The sequence below is a fragment of the Labeo rohita genome, chromosome 24, assembly GCF_022985175.1.
Source record: "Labeo rohita strain BAU-BD-2019 chromosome 24, IGBB_LRoh.1.0, whole genome shotgun sequence".
Classification (NCBI taxonomy): domain Eukaryota; kingdom Metazoa; phylum Chordata; class Actinopteri; order Cypriniformes; family Cyprinidae; genus Labeo; species Labeo rohita.
In genome coordinates, this window is record NC_066892.1 from 21408058 (window position 1) to 21425231 (window position 17174).

The following is a 17174-nucleotide window of genomic DNA, read 5'->3' on the forward strand; positions in this document are numbered from 1 at the left end:
TTTAATATTATATTTAATTTATATTATATTATTTTATACCAGGGTCTGTCTGAATACTTGATTCTGATTGGCTGGTAGGTATGCCATAAAACCATTTAATGCACAGGTAGTTCCAAGTCAGTTTACTCTGCTTTGTGTTGGGTGGTTCTTGGCCTCCACTTTGTACATTAAAATCGTTTAATGCACAGCTAGCCGTGCTTTTTTTTAACCCTTACTTATACTATATTTTTATAAGCCTAATAAATAATTTATGACCAATAACTGTTTAATTTTTTTATATTATTATATTATATTATATTATATTATATTATATTATATTATATTATATTATATTATATTATATTATATTAATCAAATAAAGGCAAAAAAACACTTTTTATAATTGCACACTAAATTACACACTTTTTTGTGTGTGCGCTTTAGTCTTCAGTGTTATATAACCCTTCTGAAATCATTCTAATATGCTTATTTGTTGGTCAAGTCTTCTAATAAGTCTTTCTAGCCTTATTATTTTAAGATTTGCTGCTTAATACTTTTATGGAAACCGTGATGCATTTTTTAGGATTCTTTGATGAATAGAAAGTTCAAAGAGGAGCATTTATTGTAAACATGAATCTTTTGTTACATTTAAATGTATTTACTGACCCCCCTCTTACTGTAACTTTTCAGTAGTAGTGTATATCACAAAATCAATACATTTAGTCAGAAACAGCATTTCATAGTATTCTCTATAACACAGTGTTCTCAATAACATATTTTGTATCCTTATCAAGTAATTATTTGATTAAAAAAAAAAAAAAAAAAAAAAAGCTTATATAGCTTTTTGTCTTTGTTTTTGGAATAACTGATTGAAAAGCACAATCAGCCAATTAGAAATCTCAAAGTCTGCTAATGAAATGACGTTTGAGGCCAGACTACCTGTTCATGCAACTGTTAAACAATCAATTTTGCAATTCTGTTTGTTATTGCTAGTGGCACAAATTTTTCCCATCTTGAAGAGCGTAACATCTTCATACGAGTTTTCGTACAGGTGTACATCAGTAACAATGAATTTCCTCACTTGGGTTTGAGGTGGGGCATTGTTGCGCTACATGTGACAGCCTGCAGGACAGCTGTGAGAGAGAGGAGTTTGTTACATCTACTCTGACAGGGCCTGATGAGCAGTTTTAGAGGAATCATGCACTAACAGGCTGCCATGTCTGTCTCTGTGTCTGACGCACTCATTAGTACGTCTCTTGACAGTGTGATCACCCAGTCTTTGATCTCTGATACAGAACTAGGGATCACCATGGAGATGCATAGATCATGCCCCATGGAAACAAAACGAATACACTGTGTACTACAATACCGTTAGACTAGACATGGACACCCCTTCCTATGATATATCTGCCTAGACAAGAACTGATAATATTCCGCATATTGAAAAATAATACTGTCAAGTTATAATTTATATAGAAATCAAAAACATTTTCACCATTTTTTATAGGAATAAAATGTTTTCCTTCTGCTTGTCTGAACGAAGACAAGTTATGGAAGCAAAATAGACGTCCAATAAATAAAATAAAAAATAAAAAAAAAACAATGGCTTTGCCTGTAGTGTCTTGCTTTAGAACACAAAACAAATTCATGGTGCCTTTAAATATTGGAATATGCATAAGTAAAGTTGTGTAAGCTTATGTTTTTACTCACACGTGTAGCGGAGGTACTGGCGAGGGCTCATAAATGTACCGCCCTTGTGTGTGTCTATCATCAATTGGTACCGGAGGATGAAAAGCAGGAAAGAACTGAGGTGTAGCTGTAAAAAGAAAAAAGAGAGTTTTTCAAATATGTAAGTACACTCATGCCAACACTTACACAAATCAGTGTGCAGCACTGTCACAAACACACAGTTGCTTCAAGTAATCAGTGAAAACAATGTGTGTTTCTGTATACTATGTCCTACATGTGTTTGTGTTCACATACTGCATGCAGTGTTGGATTGTGTGCTCTGCTGCATTTCAAAAGCTGATTCATGACAACCATCAGAGAAAAGGTGGGAGGACTTTATAAAATCCAGAAATAAAACATTAAAACACTTGATTTTTGATTACAAACAAGGTTATATAGACATGATAGAGGAGGCATGAACAAGTACAATCATAAAACCTCTTTCAAAGCAACTTAACATTTGAGTTTGAATCACTTTGAGTTAAAAAAAAAAAAAAGATAACCAAAAATCACACTGTATTTGACTACTAACATGACTAAAAAGATTAAAAATAAGTTGTAACTGTATATTTTCATGATTTCTCAAGTAAGAAGGTTAGAAATTTGATGATGATTCCAAGGGCCCTGAGCAGAGAGGTGTAAGCCGTGCTTCATACATTGTTATACATTTTAAACATTTTTTTGCTCACAAAATGTAGCTGAAATTGTGTTAATCTGACCATAGGGTTAGAGATAATAAAGAATCTACACACCATGGTGCTAAAAAAATTATTTATAAAAATTTATAAAAGCTTTACCATATTCATCTACTACGATTTATATTACAGTGTACCTCAAAAAGCATCATAATGGTACATGATCAAAACTGGTATTATCATGATGCTTTTTGTTACTGAAATGGAGAACACAGAACTAACTTAGCAACAGTAATTAAGAATTGCAGTGGGCTCTGGCACTGTAACAAGGCAGGGTGTAGCAGCAGAAGTGTTTTTAGCTTGTAAACATCTGGCATCTGTGTGCCATGGTGTTAAAGGGCTGTGCCCAGGGACCAATGCCCAACATCTAAGTCCAATACTGTATGATACAAGCTGTCAAATGCGGCATTAAAGGGACCATGCAGCGAGCTCCTTACATCTGTAAAGCCCTGCTTTACCTCATTCCTCACCTCACATTAGGGACTGTTAGCTTTAGCCTTAGCGTTAGCGTTCCATGTGACGGCAGTCAGAAAGCTAATTGGTGAAACTGCAAGTAGTGCAGCTCTCATTCCAACACTAGTCCTTGAGAAAATCACATCCGATAAGATCAAAAAGTCCCTAAAGTCAGAAAGAATGTGTTTTTGAGGGCTGTAATTCTTGTCCTTGAACTGAAAGAACATACAAAGAACTCAAATAGGGATGCATTAGAAAGCTGAATTCATGACCGGCTACATGCTGGGAAACACATAAACAGAAATGAGAAATATCAGTTACTAAACCACACAACAGGACAATACAGTGATATTTTCCAAAGAGACCAGATTTTTGGGTTAAACATTGTTGATAAAACATTGCTATGTAGCTGTTCAGATGTTCTGGTTATTTATGTATTTATTTATTTATTTTTTATTTTTTGTTTTAGTCTAATTACAGCTCTCTTTATTTTCTATCTATGCTTCTCTTTTATTACTCCACACAAAACATTTACTCTCAATACACTGTAGAGCACTGCTGTAAACCTCAAATTTTCTATCTTATCATTGTTTTTCAGCACTTGTTTATTCCCCTCCATTCCTGTTCCATCACTCATAATATTCTGTTCATCTTTCACATCAACACTTGTCTCTCCCTCTCTCCTCAAAAGCTGTATGTTCCCAAATTCAGCTTCCTCCACTACATCACAGCATGAGTCGTTCATTCCAGAGACGCTCTGCACTGTCAGTCCTCCTCTCCCACATACCTCTTTGCTCCTTCATCAACCTCCTCTTCCTGTCCTGTATCAACCCCACCATCTTTCCACACCAATTCTTTCACTTTTTGTCTGCTTCCTTTTTATCAGGTGGGTCTTTGCTATTCACTTCACTCCGCTCAGCCTCACTCACATGTGAATGATACTTATTAAGGGCACTTTTAGCCACATGAAATACTGAAACATCAAACTTCTTCAAATATGATTCATCCATGATCAAGATAAAGATCTGAAATAAAGATCTGGTCATGATTAGATCTTTAAGTGGATATTTTATATTGTGTGGTTGCTAAGAAAACAAGCTAGCTAGCAGTAACTTGAAAAGTAACTTGAAATTGTTTTCTAATTGTTTTCTAAATTGCTAGGTGTAATTGTAATGACAAACATACTGGGGAAAACAACTACTTAAAAAATTCTACACATAATAGTACTCTTCAGTTCTGCATATTTTCTTTTAAAGTAGTAACCTTTAATAAATTTCTATTTTTTTAACAAAATTGTCTGGGTAGGGGACAAGTATAATAAACAAATGGATACTTTAATAGAAATTTTAGAAAGTCCTTAGTGATTTAAAGTATTTTAACTTTAAAAAATAAAAATAAAAATAATAATAAAGATAATAAAGTTAAAATGTTTTCCAAAAAAAAAAAAAAAAAAAAAAATCCATATACATGAAATAAAAAAAGTAAAGCTAATATAATCCTAAAACTATAATAACACTTTTGGTTGATAAAAAAAGCTTAATAGCGAATTAATGCTTACTATGCGTGTCTTTTACAGGTCCTATCCTATCATAGCCATTTATCAAAACTTTAAATCCACTTCAGTTCTGAATCATGATAAGATAAATTGACAGTTCTCAGATGGACAGAGTGTATTACTTCCTCAGAATTTTTATACAGATGTGCACCTTTATTTTTACTCACAAGCAATTTTACATTTCTTTGTCTTCTTTGTGCACTTCATTGCACAACTCTGGTCTTTACTAAGTGTAGCAGTGTGACACTTCTCTTAAGAAAAAAAGAGGAATATAGATGGCATATATTCCTTTTTCTGTTCTGTGTAAAATGTTTGCTTTTGTTCTCTTTTGGCCCTGGATATTTCTTTTGAAATGTAGCATGTGTGGTTTAGACTTTTTGAATGTAAACGAGAGTAAGAGTCAAATAAACATCTGTCGTTAATGCAGAAAGACAAAAGAAAAAGAGAGAAGGAAAGAGAGAGGAGTTAATTTCAGTGGATTTGGGAAAAGAATAGAAAAATGTTCATGAATGGGTTCAGATATGGGTGATTTGTTAGTTTAATGCTTTCATGTTCCCATTTCCTTTAATTACCATTTTTTTCTAAGAAGAAAAAATATATACAATTCTGTTATTTTCTTGTAAAGAAGAAAAAAACGATTAGTATATACTGTGTGGCTTGAAAGTTTGTGAACCCATTACAATTTTCTATATTTCTGCATAAATATGACCCAAAACATCATTAGATTCCTGAAAGCATCAAGTCCTGAAAGCAGACAAAGAGAACCCAATCAAACAAATGAGACAAAAAAATATTTTATTTGTTGTTTATTTCTTGAGAAAAATGTTCCATTGCTATATGTTTGTGTGCTGCAAAAATATGTGAATCTCTAGGATTAGCTGTTAATTTGAAGGTGAAATTAGAGTCCATCTAGTGTTTAGAGGTGTTTTCATTCAGTGAAATGACTATCAGGTGTCAGTGCCTTCCCTGTTTTATTTAAAGAACAGGGATCTATCTGCTCATGTTTGTGGAAATAAATCATGGCATAAACAAAGGTGATCTCTGAGGACCTCAGAAAAAGAGTTCTGTTGCTCATCAGGCTGGAAAAGGTTGCAAAACTTTTATTCCATTTGTACACAATTTGTCTGACTGTGGATTTGTGTAGTCAGTCTAATAAATTGTGTACAAATGGATGAAATTCAAGACCACTGTTACCCTTCCCAGAAGTGGTCAACCAACAAAGATCGCTCCAAAAACAAGACGCGTAATAGTCTGCGAGGATGCAAAGGAACCCAGGGTAGCTTCTAAGCAACTAAAGGCCTTTCTCACATTAGTTAACGTTAATGTTCATTAGTCCACCATCAGGAGAACACTGAACAACCATGGTGTGCATGGCAGAGAGTTGCAAGAAGAAAGAAGATGAGGCCAAAATACAACTTTTTTTTGTTTTAAATGAGAAGCATTACGTTTAGAGAAAAGAACATTCCAGCATAAGAGCCTTATCCCATCTATGAAACATGATGGCTTGCCATCATTGATGGAACAATGAATTCTGAATTATACCAGCAAATTTTAAAGGAAAATGTCAGGACATCTATCAGAAAACTGATGACTGAGTCTCAAAAGAAAATGGGCCATGCAGCAAGACAACAACCCGAAGCATACAAGTAATTTTACCAAAGAATGGTTAAAAAAGAAGTTAATGTATTAGAAAGGTCAAGTCAAGGTCTGGTCCTTATTCCAATTAAAATGTTGTGTAAGGAGCTGAAACAAGCAGTTCATAGGAGGAAACCCACCAACATCAATGGGGTAGCACTCTATTTTAAGGTGTCCTTCTTACATGCTACATGTACTTACTATTATAATAACAATTGATTATGCATAATTACATCCAAGTAGCCCTAAGCCAAACCCTATTCCTAGTCCTAACCATATAGTAAGTACATGTAGTTAATTAATATTACTTAGTACTTAAATGTATACTTACACTGTAACAAGCACACCTTAAAATAAAGTGTAAACGAGGTCACACCAGATACTGAAAGCAACAATACACATACTTTTGCAACACAGATGTGTTACAATGGGTAATTTTTCTCAATAAATAAATGACAAAGAAATTTTTTTTTTTTTGATTGGGTTCTGTTTGTCTACTTTCCGAGCTTGTGTGAAAATCTGATGTCATATTTATGCAGAAATATTGAAAATTGTAATGGGTTCACAAACTTTCAAGCTGTAAATAAACTAACAAACAATGTTAAAGGTATATATTTCCATAGTTGTCTAAAATTCTGTACTTTATAAGTACTTTTAATTAATTATTTATTTTTTTAATACTTTTAGAACTTGCAACACAGCTAGTGTGTTGAGAGAAATGGTTTTGGTTCTACAGCCAAAGCTAAAACAAAAGGGCAACCAATATTTGGCTATAAGTGACCTCTATTCTCCAGTACACCACTTCACTGCTTATTAAGCCGCTTATTAAGAAACCACAACTAGACCCTAGTGAACTGGCAACTTACAGACCCATTTCTAATCTTCCATTTATATCTAAAATTTTAGAGAAAGTTGTATCTGCTCAACTGTGCTCATTCTTGCAAAAAAATGATATCTATGAAGAATTTCAGTCAGGTTTCAGGCCACATCACAGCACAGAAACTGCACTTGTTAAAATCACTAATGACTTGCTGCTTGCATCAGACCAAGGCTGCATCTCATTGCTAGTTTTACTTGATCTTAGTGCTGCGTTCGACACTATAGATCATGACATACTAATAGATCGACTACAAAATTATGCAGGTATCCAAGGGCAGGCTTTAAGATGGTTTAGATCCTACCTGTCTGATCGCTACCACTTTGTTTATTTAAATGGGGAGTCATCTCAGTTATCACCAGTAAAGTATGGAGTGCCACAAGGATCTGTCCTAGGTCCTCTACTATTTTCAATATACATGCTGCCCCTTGGTAATATTATTAGAAAACATGGGATTAGTTTCCATTGTTATGCTGATGATACTCAACTATATATCTCAACAAGACCAGATGAAACATCTAAATTATCGAAGTTTACAGAGTGTGTTAAAAATGTAAAAGATTGGATGACCAATAATTTTCTGCTATTAAATTCAGACAAGACAGAGATATTACTTATTGGACCAAAAAACAATACACAGAATCTTTTGACTTACAATTTACAACTAGACGGATGTACTGTTACTTCCACTACAGTCAAAAGCCTGGGTGTTATATTAGACAGCAACTTGTCTTTTGAAAATCATATCTCTCATGTTACAAAAACAGCATTCTTCCATCTTAGAAACATTGCCAAGCTACAAAACATGTTACCTGTTTCTGACGCAGAAAAGCTAGTTCATGCATTCATGACCTCTAGACTGGACTATTGTAATGCACTACTAGGTGGTTGTCCTGCATCTTCAATTAACAAGCTACAGATAGTCCAAAATGCAGCTGCTAGAGTCCTTACCAGGTCAAGAAAATACGATCATATTACCCCAATTTTAAAGTCTCTGCACTGGCTACCTATTAGGTTCCGCATCAGCTATAAAATAGTACTTCTTATCTATAAGGCACTTAACGGTTTAGCTCCTGCGTACCTAACTAGTCTTCTACCACGCTACAATCCATCACGCTCCCTAAGGTCGCAAAACTCTGGATTGTTGGTAGTACCTAGGATAGCAAAGTCCACTAAAGGAGGTAGAGCTTTTTCGCATTTGGCTCCCAAACTCTGGAACAGCCTTCCAGATAACGTTCAGGGTTCAGACACACTCTCTCTTTAGCCAAGCATTCAAATAATGCATCTCATAAACTTTTCCTGCAGTTACATCTGATCAAATGTTCATTATTAATCTTTTAGCTCTGGTTTATCAAATCTTTCTTTTCTTAGTTTGAACAACAGCTACGCTAATTATGTTCCTATTTGTTCTCTGTTTTTGCCATGGGATTGACATCCCGTGGTAACTAGGAATTCACAAGCTCCAGTCTGGATCCAGAACACTTAAGAAGAGATGATGCCTTCCCCACAGAGGACTTCAGATGATACCAACCCTGAAACAACATACAGTACTACCGAATTCTGCTACTAATTTATAGTGTTCTTTGTCTGTTTGATTACGTCATTAATTGATCTTTACCACACATCTCTGCCACATGTACATCAAGCTACTACTACATATACTGTAAAAACGTTAATTTGGTGTAAAGTTGCTTTGCAACGATATGTATCGTGAAAAGCGCTATACAAATAAATTTGAATTGAACTGAATTAAAACTGCTCCTAGAAACAGAGCAAACTTTCCTCAACACATCCTGCAATCACTGAAAATGGGAACTAAGTAACTTTCTTTCCTAAATTTACTGGTTTAGTTTAAACTATTTCAAAAGCATGCCGTAAATTTCGGTCTACCACTTCCAACACCCTTGCTTTTGAACTACCACTTTTTGTAGCCATGCATAATGCAGAGGGCAATTTTTTTGCTGTCATTATTTCATGCTGCATTCATTAAGACTCGATTATAAAGGGTTTTAATGAAACGGATGATTAAAGGCAAACTTTGACCAGACTCATTAGTTTCTGATGGAACACAAACACTCATTGAACAGAAAAGAGAGTGTGAAAATGATCACAATTACATCTTATTATTTTAGGACGATGATACGGCCTGAAGCATTTACTAAAATCACCGCCATAATCATTTTATAAAGACTTACTTTTTCTTCCCTTCTCTCATCTGTCTCTTAAAGTTTCATTACATATGCTCTTTGGGGGACTGGAGTAATGTTATGTTAACTCCCTGATTGAGAAGTAATTGTATTGTGACCAACAGATTTGATTGTGAATACAATAACTGCTTCTGTTCTTCTGCCACTTAAAAAGTCGTAAGTGAAGCCAAGAAGGCAAATCTTTTCACTGATACAGAATATAACATCATTGACCATCCTCCAAACATGTCTTGGTCAATAACATTCCTTCCTTCAAAACAAAACAAAAAACAAAACAAAACAACAAAAAAACTTTAAACATTAAAAATGCAATTTATACAAGTACAAAAATATATAAAACTGCTGATTAATATTTGAAAAAAAAAAATTGTTGCTGCCATCTTCTCTTCTCACATAATAATAATAATAATAATAATAATAAAAACTTACAGTTGCTATTCTAAGCCAAATGAAACAAGCATGAATAAAACAATAAAAACATTTCTAAGAACTTGCCACATATTATTCATACTAAAAAGATCTCTATATGACACTCTTATTCCCCAATTATTATTTAAACACTAACACTCGAGTCACTGCCTCACTGTATAAGTACAAGGCTAGTGTAATAAATTATCAGAGGTGTGATAAGCGAAAGGAGAGAGGCTGGTGATTTGTGAACCAGTAATGTGGAACATATGATTGCTTTGTGCTGTTCTATGTTGTGCCTTGCATGTTGCCAGATTTCATTACACCACTTCACTCGCTCATGATCTCACTGCTTAAACATGTTCGCCTGCACAGAGCTGACGACTTAAGGACCGACGAGCATTAAACCCTGTGAGTCTGTATGAGTTATACATGTCAACGGGAAAGCATGTCCTTATTTCACTGTATGTGTGTGTGTGAACCCAAAAAAAACAAAAACAAAAAAAAAGTATCACAGGCAACCAAACACACCCCTGCACACCTGTGTGTGCTTGTAAGCAGTTGATAAGCTCATGATGAGAAGCATACCTTGAGGACACTGAAACACCAGCATGTGTATTGTAAAGCATTCCACTCACTGGTTGCTGGATCCAGCTGTGTCTGCATGTAAACACACATGAGCACTGTTGAGCATTGCTCTGCGGGGGTTACTGTTGACTTTTGTGCATTCTGTTTAATTACAGTTCCAGATTAGTGTGACTGTAAAAGGCTAATTACAGCAGTATAAATTATCCAAATGCACCAAATGTGGCTGGAATTGAGGTGGTGGAGCGCAGGCAGGCAGAGATATGGAGGGAGGGATGGAGACAAGGGTGGATAAATATTTTGGTTGTTAAAGTGAGTGTTGTAAGTCAGACTGTAGATTTCTGGCCTTCTCTGCTGTTCATTTCTCAGTTAAATGTTAACAAATGCCACCCGCTTAGATTAAAAAAAAGGATTTTGTGCTGAAGCATAAGAGAAAAAAAGAAAGAAAGAAATATAGATAATGACTGTCTAATTTATTATTTATCCAACAAACAACTAGCAAACAGTGAGTTCTGTTCACTTTTTTGTTCATTCTTCTTCATGGAAAATTATGATGTTAAACAAATTTTGGGAAAACACACACACACACACACACACACACACACACAAAACAATCAAAATTTGTTTATTATAATGTGATCTGATGATATATATAATAAAGAGACTAAATAAAGGTTACTATTTCTGTTCTTATAATTGCATAAAATGTATGTTGAACTTAGCAATGAAAAAAAAATCTTGGTTATGCTTTTTTACGGTGCAGTGGAAAAGGAGCCATCAGGAGAAGAAAAGTTGGTCTTGCAGCTTTATTACATACAGAGCCAATCACACAACTGGTTTCTTCTACTGGTTTCTGAACATTTCACAGCGGGATAATTAAGAAAGGCCAGTAAGTCAATAATCCCCCTGTGCCTCTTTTGAACAAGGGAAAGCAAAAGGTGAAGAGAGATGATTCTGTATTGAGGTAAGCTGTGTAATAATGGGCAGGTCACAGGGGTAGATATAGGTCGGCACCTCAGGGCATATTAATACCTGCACCTAACCATTTGTCTCACTCTCAAACTCTTTATTTGTCACTAGCTTTTCTCTTCCGGTTTGAAAAATGTTAGCTGCTTTACTTTCTGACTTTTTTAAAACTCTAAATACATTGTGAATAAAATTAACTTCTGTTTCAATAGCTGACGTTCTCCGGATCTGTGACTTGCTGCAACAGAAGATAAATCGGCACAACTCCTTGCATTTTCATTTTTCACATGTCACTTGTTCCCCTTTGTTTACAAGTCCACATTATGCACTTTGCTCCGTCCCTCAGTGCAAACCCACATCCCTCTCGGCACCCTGAGAGTTATGGCACAAAAACAAGCAGGAGTTGTAATCCAGTTATTCTGTCCCACCAAACAAAAACTTCCCAAATAATCCTTGACGACACAGGTCTCATTGAGAGACCAGGCCTTAGGAGAGCGAGAAAGCGCAACTTGGAGAGTCAGGGAATTAACATCTCTCTTCCTGTCTCTTGCTCTTGTCGTCTCTCACTTTCCGTCGTCGCTTCTTTATCAAGCAGGTGGTGCCCAGGGGTGGCTGCCCAGGGCTGGCAGACAAAAGGGTATGTGTATAAACTTTAAAGCTGATTAATCCAAACCCACTGCCTTAATGAGAGCTCAGAGTAGCATGGACCTCAGAGACCTCCACGCTGAACCCTTCCTGTGTCTCAGACCCAGCCAGTCATCCCACTTCACGCACATCAAAGAGCTCCCAGCACAGAGCGCCATGCAGGAAAAGAGAGGTGAGGAGAGCAGGGGGATAGTGGGAGACGAGGAGGGGGAGGATGGACAGAGGGATCCCTTATCTTCTCCTGAGAGTATGCTACTCTGCAGAGTGAGATTGTCTCGAGCTGCCACCTGTCCCAGCCATCTTTGAAGGCAATGCTAAGCCTGTGATGGGCCTGACCTCCTTCAGCTCCCATTCTTTTATGTTTCTCTTCATTTTCTGCTTAGTTACCCCCTCCCCTCTGCCTAGCGTTCTTTCCCTCCATTCCTCTCTGTCTTGGCCTTTCTTGTGATAAGCACAGAGGGCAGGCGTGGGTCCCTAGTTACCACATATAGACTCAAAATAGTAATTAGGGGAAGGAAACATTATTAGCCCTTTCTCTCCCTTCAAATATAGGCTGAGAAATGTATACCAGTGGTAGTTTCACTAACATTTAAGTGGACAGGATTTTCATTGTTCTTTAAATTATTATTAATATTTCATTTATCTATTCATACTTACATTGTCAGGTTTGTGATGTCTAGGGCTGTGAATCTTTGGGTAAGCAGCGAATCAATTCGATTGACGATTCATAGGGTTTCGATTCGATTCAAGAATGATTTTTGCTAATTCAGAACTAATCAATTCGGGACGGTTCACAATAAAATTCTATGCGATTCGATTAAAGATTGGATTCTGAATTCTTTAAGCGTGTTCACAGGATTATTTAGAAGCTTCCCCTAAAATCTTTATATGTTTAGTCAGGGGCAAATTACACTGCAGCCTTTATGGACTCAGAGAGTAAAGGGCAAAATAATATAATAAAAAGTAATATATTTAAAATACATTTATTTTAAACTTACTTCAAATCTATTAACATACTTACTGATATATCCCTCAAGACTTATTGATCTAAAAATTATAATTAAACTTTATTGGGAGTACTACATGTGCACCATGCACATTTATTAATATTAAGCCTAAAATGTGTTTTAATGTCACTAATGCTGAGGATTGTGTGATCTTTGAATAATAAAGTCTTTAAATGCAAGGTATTTAAAGCGCACCTGAAATATACTTGCAATAGTTCCACTTAAGTATAATCAAATATACTATAGTTAATCTTTATTTGGACTTCGGGACTATACTTCCAATTTAGCACACTTTATACCAGTTTAGTACAGGCTACTAAAAGTACAACTGCAAGGTATTTTTTATTAAGAACATAACATTTATTTGTAGTATACTTAGCATGAAATACTTTTATTTCAAATTAATTTTAGTATATTTATTTCTCACTAGTGTAGCCTATGTAAGCCAAGATTTAAAAAAGGCTTTTAAAAATAGGCTACCATGTTAACTATTGTGTAGCATACTGTGAATGTATAGGATAACATTTTATGTCACACCTTTGCATAATGTGAACTTCTTTATCTTATTTTCATAAAATAAAATGTTACAGCATTTAAACTTTTCCTTTCTATGGGCGAATGATGATTCTGATGACATAGTAACAAACGCAACTTTCGTGCATCTGACTGACAGATCAACCTCGCGCTCTTATTTCAAGGTTGTTGTCAATAATGCCATGGTTATTTTAACCGTTTCCTTCGTACTTTCAGTTTAACGACATTAAGGTAAACGTCATTTATCATTCTGTGAAATTGTGCGTATGCTTTAATACTTACTTACATTGTTTCTGCTCTGTCCAAACGTGCAGCCTTCAATTGCTCAGGTAATGTCAATGGCAAGACTGAGCCACTGAAAAACTACAGAAAAGTAAAGCTATTTTACTGTAGCAGTACTGACCACGAGTACTAAGGAGAGATCACACATTGGTGGCTCAAAAATGTGTCGGTGAAAGCGCATGCGCAATCCTGTGACGAGCGGTAAATGGAGTACGTGAAGGAGAGATGTGATCAATGAAAAATCAACGAATCACGATTCGAAAATCCATGTTTCAATATCGATGCATATGCATCGTCAGGTTTTGTAATCGATGCATCCAGAAAACGAATGAATCATTACACCCCTAGTGATGTCACAACCATTAGGACAATAACATATGCTATTAAAAAAAAGAAGTGGATACACACAGTTCACACTTAAAAAGGAAAACTTTCTTAAACTTTACACTTACTGAAAACGTCTCAGATTACGTATGTAACCTTGGTTTCCTGCGAAGGAAACGAGACACTGTGTCCTCTAGAGGTCGCTATGGGGAACGCCGCCTGCGTGACTCGTGTCTGAAGCTTACATATAAAACTACAACTGTACTGACCGGCGACAGCCTATGACATCACTGCCAACGCGACTCGTCATACCAGGTCGACCGCATAGTATGAAAGGACACCGGTCGAACTGAAGGGAATGCAAGCCAGAAATCAGAGGCGAGCACTAAGAACCAGCTTCACCTGAGGTGAGGGAGCTGCCCCAATGACGTCAAGGCGGCTGTTAATGACTTAATCCCTTTGGCCATGGCCTGAGCTGCAAACCCAGGAACTTACCTGCAAGGGCAGGGCTAACAGAAGCCTGACCCTTGGGCAGAGCTCAGACTTGAAACCAAAGATTCCTTTAAGGGATTGTAGTACATAGTCTAGTAAAAGTCTAGACTTAGCTCATTAGCTGGGGGGTTTTACCCACGGCCCTACGCTAACTTGAGTCAAGTGTGGCCCGGGCATCGGGGCCAAGCATCTCAGGAAAGGGGTACGAAGATAACGCGTATTCCACACCATATAGGATTTTAGACAACACAAGAAGCTAGTGTGCGTTCTTACCACAGTGTGGATTTTAGAATGTGCCCAGTTAACCTGGAAACTGAAATGCCATTCATAAAGAGGCTCCGGGAGCAGAGAACACAAATCCCAACTAGAGGGAGGTTCCATACTTTCAGGGAGAAAAATCGTACTAAAGTGACCCTTTAATATAAGGGGAGCATTATGGAGCTCAGTGCCGAGCTGCCCAGATAGAATTCCCCGGAGCAGATGAATTCAGCTCTCTTAGGACAAGAGGAATTACAATTGCTCAACAGGGAACAGCATGCTCGCAGGAGACCCTCACTCCATGAGGGGAGCAAAGAAGGCTGATTATTATCCCATCACCACAATGCCACAACCTGGCATGGCCAGAGCCATAGGGAGCGGAGGCCCCTTCTCTTTATATTTCTTAATATATTTGCGTACTCTGTTTATGAGTGGCATGCCCACAGAAGACCCTCAGCAAGGGGAGCATTGCCAAGCTCATGTAATGTTAGGAAGACATTACAGGGGCAGAAAAGGAGGTCTAAAGGTGAGGGGAGCACGCTTAAGCTCAACCAACAGAGAGAGCAGCATAGCAGGGAGGCCGAAGGAGGCCTAACAACCTGCAACTGTTACCTAGAAGAGCTCACTAGTAAGAGGCGATCTCCAGCGCTTTGGCTGGGAGCAGCCATTCTCAAAGGTGACCCTCAAAAGTGAGGGGAGCATTGCTCAGGCTTGACCAACAGGAGACCAGTATAGCAGGGAGGCCAGAGGAGGCCTAACAACCTGCAACTGTTACCTGGAAGAGTTCACTAGTAACAGGTGATCTCCAGTGCTTTAGTTGGGAGCGGTCATGCTCAAAGGTGACCCTCAAGGTGAGGGGAGCATTGCTTAGGCTCAACCAACATGAGACCAGTATAGCAGGGAGGCCGAAAGAGGCCTACAACCTGCAACTGTTAACTAGAAGAGCTCACTAGTAAGAGGTGATCTCCAGCGCTTTAGTTGGGAGCAATCATGCTCAAAGGTGACCCTCAAAGGTGAGGGGACGCTCCATGGCTATGCTCGGCCAGATAGAGGCAACTTATCAGGGAAGGCAGCAAGCGGCCAAACTACCTGATATCGTTGAGGTGGAGCTTAACGGACGAATAGAGAAGCTCAGCATTCTTAATCACATAGCTGAGATGGATCCCCCTGGCAAAATGAGAGGAATATGCTCATGACAAACCCTTACAATAAAGGGAGCACTTTTGAGCCCAACCAGAGGGTGGCACCAGCTAGACTGGCACGTTACTCAAAAAGTTAGGTGAAGCGCTGCAGCATCACCTGAATGGTTCAAACCCCTCGGGGTGAGACTTGAGTAACGTAATCCGACTGGTATACAGCAACATCAGCCAGGGGACTAAATGGGGGAACCACACGTCCCAAAATCACAGGATAATACTGAGGACCTGATGGCTAAGGGACCCCGCAGAGGCCCAGCCGCTCAGCTGCCTGGTCCAGAAGGTATGAAGCCGAAGAAATGGGCTATCTTCAACCTGGATCTAATGCTGATGGGTGAGATCGTCAACCAGCCAGGGACAGCAAGAGGTTCCAACTCCAGCAGGTAGATGCATGCCAGGATCCAAACCTTTAGAGTCAGAAGAAGGTCCAAAAAGTGCTGCAGAAAAGAATAGTTAGTGAACAACATAACTAATAATAAACAATGAGAATGGATCGAACTCACCAAACCATGGATCCGGCTCGTTGCTGTTTGTCCGGACCATCAGTAGGTTGTTCTATACACATATAACTAACCAAACACATCACAGGTCCAGTTAGGGACTGCAGAACAGGAAGGTTAACTAGGGGAATTAGGAAAAGGAAGATGAGGGTAAATGTTAACACCCACAGAGGGAGGTGAATAGATGTTTCTTAGTTTTACTCTGACCAGAATGAGAGCGCTGGGAACGTCTTGTCTGGATAACCTCCCTCAGGTCTTGCCTTTGATCCTTCGACTCCTAGACCTACCCGCAGGTGGGGGAAGGGCACGGCACTGGCCTTCTGAGCCTGCCTCTGGTCCTTAAACCGAGACAGGCCAGGACCCCTCTGCTGTTCGGGCTGAGACCTGGGTCTTTGTGGAACGAAGGACTTGAAAGCCCTCGCCTCCTTAAACTTCTCAACAACCATCTCAACGGAAGTGCCAAAAAGTTCAGAAGGTGAGACCGGCACATCGAGAAGAAAGCCCTTTTCTTTTGACCCGATGTCAGCCAGGTTCACTCACAGATGTCTCTCCGTAACCACCATAGCTGCCATGGATCTACCAATGGCGGAGGCAGTCTGTTTGGTGGCATGGAGAGCGAGATCTGTGGTGCGACGCAGCTTCGGCTACTTCATCTGCAGAAAGGCCTTTACCTTTGTCCAGGTCTTTAAGCAGGTCAGCCTGGTAGGCTGGCAAAATTGCCATTGTATACAAAGAAGCCGCAGCCTGACCCGCTGCGTAGGCCTTGCCATTCAGATGGGATGTTGCCTGAAGGGGTCTGGATGGCAAGGAGGGAGCCTTAAGAGAAGATGTTTCACCTATGGAGAGAT

At 38.2% G+C, this 17174-nt stretch overlaps 1 protein-coding gene across 1 annotated transcript in view; it reads right to left on the minus strand.

Annotated features, from left to right (window-relative positions):
- Positions 1–17174, minus strand: part of gli3 (GLI family zinc finger 3) — a 153065-nt gene that overhangs the window by 72268 nt on the left and 63623 nt on the right. The window contains exon 4 of the mRNA XM_051098052.1: positions 1690–1795. Within this exon, the coding sequence (XP_050954009.1) occupies positions 1690–1795 (106 nt within the window). The remainder of the gene's footprint in view (positions 1–1689; positions 1796–17174) is intronic.